The sequence below is a fragment of the Pleurodeles waltl genome, chromosome 11, assembly GCF_031143425.1.
Source record: "Pleurodeles waltl isolate 20211129_DDA chromosome 11, aPleWal1.hap1.20221129, whole genome shotgun sequence".
Lineage (NCBI taxonomy): Eukaryota > Metazoa > Chordata > Amphibia > Caudata > Salamandridae > Pleurodeles > Pleurodeles waltl.
Genome location: NC_090450.1, coordinates 340568541 through 340580588, shown reverse-complemented (window position 1 = coordinate 340580588; position 12048 = coordinate 340568541). Strand labels below are relative to the sequence as shown.

Below are 12048 nucleotides of genomic sequence, written 5' to 3'. Positions count from 1 at the left end.
CTTGTTCTGTAAATTTTTTCAAAGCCAGGTAAAAAGTTTTTGCAGAGCAGTTTGTCTGCTGTTACGAAGGGCAGTATTTTCTGCATGATCGTAGATCAGACAAAGGCTTTATTCCTACTTTTGAAGGGAGGTATGCATTGAATGACAAATTTAAGTCTGATCCACCAGACACAAACTCAGTAAAACCGGAACTAGCATTCTGACTTGGCCAAGACCAATCTTTAAAACACTTTTTGTAGGAGGCTGGCCTGGCTTGTAGTGGGTACCAAGGGGTACTTACACTCTGTACCAGGTCCAGTTATCCCTTATTAGTATAGAAGAGGTGTTTCTAGCAGCTTAGGCTGATAGAAGGTAGCTATAGCAGAGCAGCTTAGGCTGAACTAGGAGACATGCAAAGCTCCTACTATACCACTGGTGTCATATGCACAATATCACAAGAAAACACAATACACAGATATACTAAAAATAAAGGTACTTTATTTTTATGACAATATGCCAAAAGTATCTCAGTGAGTACCCTCAGTATGAGGATGCCAAATATACACAAGATATATGTACACAATACCAAAAATATGCAGTAATAGCAAAAGGAAGTAGTGCAAGCAGTGTAAGATTGCAATAGGAGCACATAGGTATAGGGGCAACACAAACCATTTACTCCAAAAGTGGAATGCGAACCACGAATGGACCCCAAACCTATGTGAGCTTGTAGAGGGTCACTGGGACTGTAAGAAAACAGTGAGGGTTAGAAAAATAGCCCACCCCATGACCCTGTAAGGTAGGTGTAAAGTGCACCTACAACCCCCAGAGAGCACAGAAGTCGTGATAGCGGGGTTCTGCAAGGAAAACCAATACCAGCAAAGCAACAACAGTGGATTTCCGGACCTGAGTACCTGTGAAACAAGTGGAACCAAGTTCAAGAGTCGCAACAGTGTCGAGAGTGGGCAGATGCCCAGGAAATGCCAGCTGAGGGTGCCAGGAAGCTGCCACCGGATGGAAGAAGCTTTGTGTTCTGCAAGAACGAAGAGGACTAGGAGCTGCCCCTTTGGAGGATGGATGGCCCTCGTCGTGAAGAAGTTTGCAGAGGTGTTCCGACGCAGAAAGACCACAAACAAGCCTTGATAGCTGCAAGGATCGCGGTTAGGGTTTTTGGATGCTGCTGTGGCCCAGGAGGGACCAGGATGTCGCCACTTGGATGAGGAGACAGATGGGGCGCCCAGCAAGTCATGGAGCCCTCACAGAAGCAGGCAGCACCCGCAGAAGTACCGGAACAGGCACTTGGAAGAGGAGTGAACCGGAGTCCCCCGAAGTCAGAAAAGGGAGTCCCACGACGCCAGAGGACAACTCAGAAGGTTGTGCACTGCAGGTTAGAGTGTCGGGGACCCAGGCTTGGCTGTGCACGAAGGAAATCCTGGAAGAGTGCACAGGAGCCGGAGCAGCTGCAAATCACGCTGTACTCAGCAATGCAGTCTATCGTGGGGAGGCAAGGACTTACCTCCACCAAACTTGGACTGAAGAGTTACTGGACTGTGGGAGTCACTTGGACAGAGTTGCTGAGTTCCAGGGACCACGCTCGTCGTGCTGAGAGGGGACCCAGAGGACCGGTGATGCAGTCTTTTGTTGCCTGCGGTTGCAGGGGGAAGATTCCATCGACCCACGGGAGATTTCTTCAGAGCTCCTGGTGCAGAAAGGAGGCAGGCTACCCCCAGAGCATGCACCACCAGGAAGCAGTCGAGAAAGCCGGCAGGATGAAGCGATACAAGGTTGCAGTAGTCGTCTTTGCTACTTTGTTGCGGTTTTGCAGGCGTCCTGAGCAGTCAGCGGTCGATCCTTTGGCAGAAGGTGAAGCGGGAGATGCAGAGGAACTCTGGGGAGCTCTTGCATTCGGTATCTGAAGAATTCCCCAAAGCAGAGACCCTAAATAGCCAGAAAAGGAGGTTTGGCTACCTAGGAAGGAGGATAGCCTAGTAAGAAAGGTAAAGAGCCTATCAGGAGGCGTCTCTGACATCACCTGCTGGCTCTGGCCACTCAGAACAGTCCAATGTGCCAGCACACCTCTGAATCCAAGATGGCAGAGGTATGGGGCACGCTGGAGGAGCTCTGGGCACCTCCCCTGGGAGGTGCAGGTCAGGGGAGCGGTCACTCCCCTTTCCTTTGTCCAGTTTCGCGCCAGAGCAGGGCTGGGGGATCCCTGAACCGGTGTAGACTGGCTTATGCAGAGATGGGCACCATCTGTGTCCATCAAAGCATTTCCAGAGGCTGGGGGAGGCAGTTTGGCAGTACCCGGGTTCTGTGCTAGAGACCCGGGGGATCATGGAATTGTCATTGTCACCCCAATGCCAGAATGGCATTGGGGTGACAATTCCATGATCTTAGACATGTTACATGGCCATGTTCGGAGTTACCATTGTGGCGCTATACATAGGTAGTGACCTATGTATAGTGCACGCGTGAAATGGTGTTTCCGCACTCACAAAGTCCGGGGAATTTGCCCTGAACAATGTAACTTTGCACCCAGCCTTCACCAGGTGAAGGTTAGACATATAGGTGACTTATAAGTTACTTATGTGCAGTGTAAAATGGCTGTGAAATAATGTGGGCATTATTTCACTCAGGCTGCAGTGGCAGGCCTGTGCACGAATTGTCAGAGCTCCCTATGGGTGGCAAAGGAAATGCTGCAGCCCATAGGGATCTCCTGGAACCCCAATACCCTGGGTACCTCAGTACCATATACTAGGGAATTATAAGGGTGTTCCAGTATGCCAATGTGAATTGGTGAAATTGGTCACTAGCCTGTTAGTGACAATTTGGAAAGCAGAGAGAGTATAACCACTGAGGTTCTGGTTAGCAGAGCCGCAGTGAGACAGTCATCACACAGGGAACACATACAGGGCACACTTATGAGCACTGGGGCCCTGGCTGGCAGGGTCCCAGTGACACATACACTAAAACAACATATATACAGTGAAATATGGTGGTAACATGCCAAGCAAGATGGTACGTTCCTACACTCTTCTTGAATGAGAGCCATCTAGAATATCCTCTATCTGACATGACTTGTTTAACTAAAGTTGCAATACTGTGTACAACCGGCTATCATTAATCCTGCAAGACTAGAGCTTATACCTTTAACTTATATACTTACTTTGTCAGATGCCGACTTGGGGGGCCTTGTGCCATGGATTCCTAAGCTAACTGCTCCAGGATAACACACTGGACCAAGGTTGAATGACCTGCCCAAAAACTAACTTTGTGACTGACAGTAGCTCCTTTTTGTTAATCCACTTCATTAGCTTGCCCAACATCGATTTTGCAAAACATTTGTGGGGAAAAGCAAATCATGTTTGTTAATTATGAGGCTGAGCCGTATTACTTGTAATAGTTACACTCATGGTCTGTATGGTAAGAAATTCTGCATACTCTAGATCAACACTGTACAAATGTTTTTGTATCTTTAATCATGGTAAAATGCAAACTGGATTTTGCTGATTATAATGAGCTATTTTCCGTGTGGGATTTTGCCTCACAGGGATCCACACAAAACTTGCCATAATTGTATGTGGATATAATTTGCCACAACTTAAGAAATTCAAAATTTCCACCATAATGACCTTGCCATAGAGCTGATTGATAATGCAGCTACGCAACAAAATTTAGGGTTTTGGGGGTTATGTGTATTCCTGAATCACAGGACTAGAAGGCATCGATGATCCAGTTCTGCAGCGCAGAATACTGGCTAGTGGATCCAGACCTACTGATCATTCATAAGGTTTTTTGTCTTCCCACAACTAAAGTGGGACAAAAGGTCCCAGGAGCTTTACTGTTGCTTGTTGAGCAAGGGGTTCCAATGAAGTCTCTAATTCAGGGCATACTTGAAGAAGACAGTTGTGCAGTTCATTTAGAGTAAAATATCAGTGTTCCCCGACCTGTCATTCGAAATAGGGAAGGAGATGTGAGCTGTAAGAAAAATTTGCATTGGCAAATCCTATAGGTGTCTATTGTTGTTTGCAGCCCTTTGGCTTTGACAATGTCAGTGAATTGTTTTTGTAAAACTGTACAAAAGGACAACATTTTCTGTGTAAGTGCACCTTGTGCAAGAGCAGAATGCTGTCACTCACAGAAAGCCACGGCAGTGGCTGAAGTGGGCAACCCCCGTGCTCCATGCTGTATGCTGTGGAGGGCTGAACAAAAATATGAATGACACGCTGACATATTCATAGATGAATAGAGGTGATTGGAACCTCCCATCTGTAGGTATTAATATTATATATATATATATATATATATATATTTGATTTCAGTAAAATCAAAAGGTCTTGGCGCGAATGCCACTTAAAAATGAGTTGTGAGAACTGGGGCTTAATGGAACTCTTTGGTCACTGCAAAGATGAGCGGGGTGTTTTGGCAAAATACTATGTCTTCAGTAATCTGCAGTCTGTGTGTGATTTCTTAGACAGTGTCCGGAAGCAAGACCACGAAGATGGCACGAGTTTCTCAAACAGATGGTTATTCTTTGTTGCTCTTTCCGTGCATAATACGTTGCTGATTCCCTTTGTGGACCTGATGTATCCATTAGTATTCAATATGATACTATATTTTCTTCCCTTTCCACCTATATTTTCCCACTAGTTTTGGCAGACTATACTTCAAGATGTTAAAGGGACAGGGATGTTAAATATTTTTTGAAGTAATTGTGATTGCCCTGTGCTGCAACTGTAATGGAAAAAGTTTTATATGAGATCATCAACCAGAGAACATAATCAGTAATAAACCTAGCATAATTCCTTGGAAAAAACAGCTGAGTTGGAAAATCCAAAGGCGCCGATGGTCTGCCATTTACCAGATTTCTGTGCTTTTAGGGTTAGATCATGGAAAATAAGACAATAAATGGGTCACAAGTCTCTACTAATTAAAGATTGTATGCTGCTAAAGCCATATTAAATATATGAGTTACTGCAGTTGTACATACAAGCTTTGTACATCAGTTTTAAAAGTCTATGATTGACATTTAACAATTTCATACATTAGTATGAAATGTGTAATAAATTGAAAACCTGATAACTGGGAATATTATATGGTAATGATGTATCTATTCTGAACTTTAAAGTCTTCTTAATTGAATTATAATAAACACACATTTTCTTACCCCAGCCAGTAGTTTCATCTTTATACATTTGTGGGAATTAAATCCTACGAGATCATTTTGCTTGAATTTAAAGGAGGAAATAAATATTAAAGGAATTACAATTAGCATAAAGATTGTAATTGCATTTATATAGTGCATACTACGCCTGACGAGGCAGCGAGGCGCCTTTCAGCGGGTATCACGCTACTCTTGGACCCTAATGGATTAGTGGTGAATTAGTATAGTGGAAGATGAATACAGTATTTGTATAGGGGAGATATGACTTACTTTGAGCGGAGGACGTATGTCTGTTAGTTGGATTGAGTGGAATAATGGAGGGATAGAGGAGGGTATAGTCCAGAAGTGTTGAATGGGAGATCATAGTAGCAAGATGACGTTTGGGATGAGTAAAGGAGAGATGGAGGAGGAAGTGTCTGTAGAAAGGGATTTGGGAGATTACTGTAGTATAATGGGGTTGAGTTAAAAGAGAGTTAAATAAGGGAGAATTCAGTAGGGTTGTTTGGGAGATCATAGTAGTAAACTGAGGTTTAGTTTGAGCCGGGAGGGGTAGAGTAGGGAAGAGTCTAGGAAGGGTTATTTTAGAGATCATAGTAGTAGAATTGATTTAGGATGAGTCAGAGAGTGGAGATAGAGGATGGATTGATAGTTATAGGGGATGGTGAGACAGATTAGAGCTTTGGGAGAGTAATTTTATTTCCTCTTGTACAGTAGGACTAAAGAGATAAATATATAGATACATGATTACATTGTAAGGAAATATATGTAAGGAATATAATATATTGAGATTTAAGTTGTATCGTATAAACAGACTCTTAAGAGTTGCAGTATTTGAAGTTAATTTATTTGTGTACTTTTATAACATTATTTCTTTACTCAATATTTCAATAGTGAAATGCGTGTAGATAAATAGTTAAAATATTTACCTAATGTGATAGATAAAGACAGAGACGCTAAAGCATCTGTTCAAACAACTTATATAGAAACTACGCAATGACCTATGAAAATGTTAAGTGTAGAACAGCATACACACACATATATACTTACACACACATACATTATTATATATACATATATACTCATACATACATCTACACATAAACAAACGCATGTAACTGTAAGTAAAATATACATTTGTTAAAACAGGAATAAAGAGTATGTATATATTTTAAGATAAAATAGTTATACCAAGAAATACACATATCTAGATATGTGCATATAATGAAATTACAAATGTTTACATATACAGGGATATGCAGTCCTCTGCTCTTTGAGTATGGTGATTATGTAGGAAAGAGCCAACTCTTCAGTAGTCTCCTGAAGATATGATAGTTTTCCGTGGATCTTATATTTGTGGGTAATGAATTCCATAGTTTGGTCGCTTCAACAGAGAAAGATGTAAAACCTATTGTCTTTATCTTGTATGGTGGTGTTTTCAGGTGGTGTGCCATTCTTGAGTGGAGGTTTCTTTTATTAATGCATTTTGTGGTTTTATTCCTGATAAAAAAAGTGTTCCTGTTCTATGTATTACTTTGTGGAGGATACAAAGCAGCTTGAAGGTGGATCTTCTGGCAACCAGCAACCTTTGTAGGGCCCTCACGGTGGGGGGGGGGGGGGGGGGTCATGTGGCTTTAAATGTAGCAGTAGTCTGGCAGCCTGGTTCTGAATGTTTTGTAGTTTTTTCATAGTAGATGGAGATGATCCATGGTAAAGACCATTGGCGTAATCCTGTTTAGATAGTACAAGAGAGATTGTAGCCTGCACCTTATGTGGAAATCCGAGGTGGGGGAAGATGCGTTACAGAATTTTCATGGTGATGAAGCTTGATAAATATGAAAAACTGTTGGTTTGAAGTGAATGTGTGGACCAATTAAATCTGTGCCTCACGTAAAACTATTGCTATAGAATGTATGTATATCATGTATGCTGTTATAGTGACAGGTGAGAGCACTCAAACAGAGCTGAGTTAAACAGAAAACACATTACTGTAAACATTTACTGCCTGAATCACACCATCATATAAAAGGTAGGCCCTGGAATCTGGTACATTCCCTTTTGATTAACTTAATTTATTTGAATCATTGTGCTAGTATACACTGCTACCTTTCTGTGATAAAACTCCAATGTCTTTGTGTTTAGGATGCACATAAGTAGGGAAATCCCATCATTTGTTGCCGTTATGAACTATAATGCATACCAAATGGCTCCCAAAAACACATTATTTGTAAGAACTTTTCAATTTAGAACTAGCAAACAAACTTTAACTGACATGTCCCTCCCCGTCACACTCCTGTTACAATTATAAATTGTTGGTAAAGGGAGAGAATTAAAACATCTAGACTTACAATAGGTTAATTATTGATCCTTTTTTATATATCTTAACCTAGGTGGTCTAATTGCCCTTTTAATTGTCGTTTTAACAATTGTTGTCATAGTGACATATTTCTTTTTCCTCCTTCCACAATAGGGCTCTTGGTAGATAATCCGCCTCTTTCACCATTAATCTTAAAAAATCCTTCAAGTTTGATGCTGCCAGGTGGGAACCCTGGTGGTCAAGCTCTATCTCCACTCCTCAGCCCTGTCCTGAGTGATGTTGGAAGCATTAGAGTAGATGAAGAGGAGGAGGCAAGACGGAAGGTAAGGAGAAGCAACATTGGAGGCTAATACTACTTCATATATATTAAGTATGTTAATTCAGTGAAAATGTCAAGTTGAGCTTGTGTATTCTGTAATATGGATGTGGATAATTCAGAAAGATGTTTTGGAATGCTATGCATTTTAGGTTTCTTACAAAATGTGCACACATTTGCAAGTTTTAGGCGATTCACAAAGTCTCAGCAGCAAATTTAGAAATCAGTGTAAATTATATTTTTCCATTCTTGCACATATGTTTATTTTGTATTATCAGGCATAAAACCCATTTTCTTAGTAAAATATGCGAATGAAGCATATCTTTTCCAACTTCGTAATGTGAAACACTCGTGAAATTGCAGTGTCAGCAGAGTTTGGGCCAAATATTTGCATACAGCTAATGATGAAGTAGCAACATTAATCAGGTGTGATAAAGCAGTCTAGCCCAATGAGTACAAGAAAAAGCATACCAGATGATCATGAACATTAACATGTACAGTTAGTTCCCTACGTCCCACCCCATTATCCAAAAGTTGACCCCTGAATTATCAGTGAACAAGCGCTTAAGTCTGCTCCCTATGTCCACATCTTTTGTCCCCATGTGTTCAAATCTGGCCGTCAACACGTTTTAATGGTGTGAACTGGCTCTAGAGTGATTCCCCTGTAATCTGCCCACCTCTGTTAGATTTTGGGATTTTTTGGGGGCACCCCCTCTTCTGGTACAATGCAATCTCATGCCCAATGCAATGGTCTAACTCCTGCTTCCACACTGTCAGGGAAGGGCATGTTTGGCTTTCTATGCCTCAGCTAAGTCTCTTTTTGCCAAAGTTAGTCCCAAGATTAAGAGTGCCTGTTTGCATCTCTTGCATCCAAGTCCGTCTGTGATATGTAAAAAAAAATCAATCTCGGGTCTAGTGGAACAGTCCAGGAGAGATCATTCTCTGTCAAAAGGGTCTCAACACTGTACAGCTCCATACCGTGTGTAGGAATCTGCTGTCTTCATGCAGCAACATAGACCAATTGGAGGGCTCAGCATCCCCATGGGCCACATCTCGGGGTAGTATGCCTTATGGAGGTATTTGACTTCAATAAGGCGGAGACAAGCTGGAATGGCCGCCTTCCTGGGTGTTCTCAAAACATCAGACCAGTTATCGTCATCTAAAGTGTTGCTATCAATCTCCCATGAACTTCTTAGGTCAGAGGGCATGTGTGAGTTGTGCAACACTAACAAACGTTATATCTTGGTGATTGTGTGAGCCCCTAGAACTCCTACAGGAATTTGTCCTCTAACGGGTTAAATTCTGGAAGTGTGTCAAGTTCCCTAGTGTAGAGGCTAATGGCATGTCAGAGCTGTAAGTAGAGATGTAATTGGCTCCAGTCAGTGGCGTAACAAAACTTGAGGGGGTTCTCCTGCACAGTACATTGAGGGGCCCCCTTCCAAACTTACCCAGGGCGTCCCAAGCCACTGTACTGTGCTGATGGGGCCTCTTGGAGTTGGGGGCCCCCTCGCACAGCAGTGGCTTTGTGGTCATTTGTTATGCCACTGGCTGTGGTGCAACTGATACTCAAGCTGTAGCTCTTAAAAGTAGGTCCTGCATACCCATTCAGGGTGAAGACCACAGATTTCGAAATGTTCAAATAGAGGCCGAACATTTTGTTGAATATTTGTATGATCTGGAGTAGATGTGGTCCAGAGGCCCCCAGTATTTTCATATAAAACAAAATGTCATCTTTGTATCACACTATCCTGTCTGAGCACTCCGAGCGCCACCCGAAACCCTGCACTTGGGCATCCATCCTGACCCACACTGCTAGGGCCTCTAAAACCAACACAATCTACATCAGGTACAGAGAGGCATCCCTGGCTGTCCAGGAAACATGTCAAATACGTAACCTGCTACATGTACTGTTGCCTCCGATCGCTATGTAACAGACGGACCGAAATATAGTCTTAGAAGCAGGACAAACAGGGTTATCCCGTTTAACTGAGTCAAATGCCTTGTCCATGTCTGCTAGAAGCACAGCCAACTGCCTCCCCAAGCAAAAGGCAAGAGCAAGGGCTTTTGTCATTCACTGAATATTATGTCTTGTGGTGTCATAGTTGGACTCTTGCTCTAGGCAAGACTGCTGGTTTAAGGATGACAGTACTTATGTTTGTAGGCAACTATGCCAATCCTACAACAATTTGCAACTGTTGTCCCAACCCTCCCGGCCCACATGCAGCACCTCACCAGAAACCCAGACAGTGAGAGGTGATTTGTGACATCCTTTACACATTGACTCAAGAGTGTGACATCTCAGGGAGTGTCGTGGTTAAATGGAGATTACCCCTTTCTCACATAAACAGCATGTCTCAATCAAACACATGCAATGAAGAAGATGCAGTAAAGTTTCAATAGGTTTTATTTAGCAAAACTGCAATCAGCGATAATTTGCATGGGCTGCAATGATTAGGATTATGAACAGTGCAAGAAACAGGATGGTAAAGACAAGATTCCTTAATACAAAGACCCCCACCATCTTGCAATAACTTGAAATGACATGAGATATGAAATATATCCTAATCCCCTAATGTCATGTACCTAATCTCTAACCTAAAAGAGAGCTACGACGTGTTAAACCTAATCTGCCAATGCCATGTCCGTGAGAAGAGCCCCCCCAACCTTTGTTACCTTGGAATGAGGTCTCTGGCTCAGACTCCATAGGGACACGAAGACTGGGTTAGTGTCAAGGCGACGTGCAGCATCGATAGCGGCAATGGCATCTGGTTGGAATCCCTCTGACTATCTTTTTAAGTGACAAGTATTTATACTGCTTGGACCACTGACGTCTTTCTGTTCCCAAACAATAGATAACAAGACATGCTTGGGATGGTTATTTATTTAAACAATTCCCTCGAAAGTATGAAGAGGGAAAGTACCTACTGTGAACACCTACAGTTTGTTCATATTTGTCGCTAGATATTGACACCTTAGCGCGATGTCCCCGATGAGGGTTCATCAGCAGTGCTTGGTCCACAGGAGACACTGGCCTAACAGCAAGACACACTGCAGCAAAAGACTAGTTGCACGCACCATATGAGTGGTCGGAACAACATTGACCGATCCCGCTCCAATTCTTCCAGCAATGAAGCATCAAAGACCTGAACCATTCGTTCCTGGCACAGTTGAGCTAGTGGCAGTGGCTCCCTTGCTTTGCATAGCTGGAAAGACACAACCACTGCGAATCAGAAGAAATAGCAGTAGTATTCCACTAATCATTGCCAAAATTATAGGAAAGCCGCCAAACATACTTGAAAAAAGTGAATGGATGGCCGATGGGATGACTCCGAAGATAGTCTGGAAGATGGACACAAATCCAGACCCAACAGCCTTAAAGAAATGGACAATCCTTGTACTGCTCGAAGGATTGAAAATTCTGGAGACCAAACCAGGTATTTAATAGGGATTTTATCTCTGCAGAGGCTCTCACGTTCTGGAGAGCATACGTCTCTCTAACTGATGTCAACGCGTTTTTGAAACAGTAGCACCTTTAGTCTGCTCAACTTGTCATAATTTACATTAACAGTATCAATGTGAGGCCACATTACTGATACTTTTATCTCTCGTGTGGGGGGGAATAAAACTTGTCCACAACATGTAACGACCTTAGAGACTGAAATTGCATAGGCAATTCCTGGTTGCATACTGCAACAGCTTTGGTCGGTCATCATCACATAAGTTCCATTTGAAAGTACATGAAATGCTGGTCGAATCAAAGGGACGGGAATACCCTTCAGAAAACAGGCCAAGTTCGCAACCCCTGCATTGCAAAGGCCGTGAAGGTACACCTGCTTGCAGATCAGTGAATGACTAACAGTATTCTCGCATTTGCTTCTGCTGAGAAAGACCTCTGTTTCGCCGTTCAGAGATTTGTATTCAAAGGGCAACTCCCACTCTTCTTTAATATAGCTATCGCCTGGTCGCTCGTACCTGCCCACAGCAAGATGTTTCAAGCATTTCGAAAAGTGGAAATGAGCAGATTAATGATGCCATGTAGGAGCCATACAGTTGAAGGACTCTCTGCAACTGTGAAAGGCAACTTTTCTAACTTCTCTATGTGAAGCATGGTGAAGCTCGCTTCCCCTTTAGCTACTGTCCGCTGTTCCCTGGATATATTAAAAGCAGTGAACAATTCACTACCGTTGATATACTTCCATAGAACTTGGCCATTTTTCAAAGTCTGTATCGTCCAACCTAACTGCATGATGGAACGCAGCTGACTTTGCCCATGAT

General features: G+C 42.7%; 1 protein-coding gene across 3 annotated transcripts in view; it reads left to right on the top strand.

The window, feature by feature from the left end:
- FARP2 (FERM, ARH/RhoGEF and pleckstrin domain protein 2) overlaps positions 1-12048 on the top strand; it is a 1575889-nt gene that overhangs the window by 890967 nt on the left and 672874 nt on the right. For all 3 annotated transcript variants that reach the window (XM_069213633.1, XM_069213634.1, XM_069213632.1), the window contains exon 14: positions 7611-7780. In XM_069213633.1, the coding sequence (XP_069069734.1) occupies positions 7611-7780 (170 nt within the window). The remainder of the gene's footprint in view (positions 1-7610; positions 7781-12048) is intronic.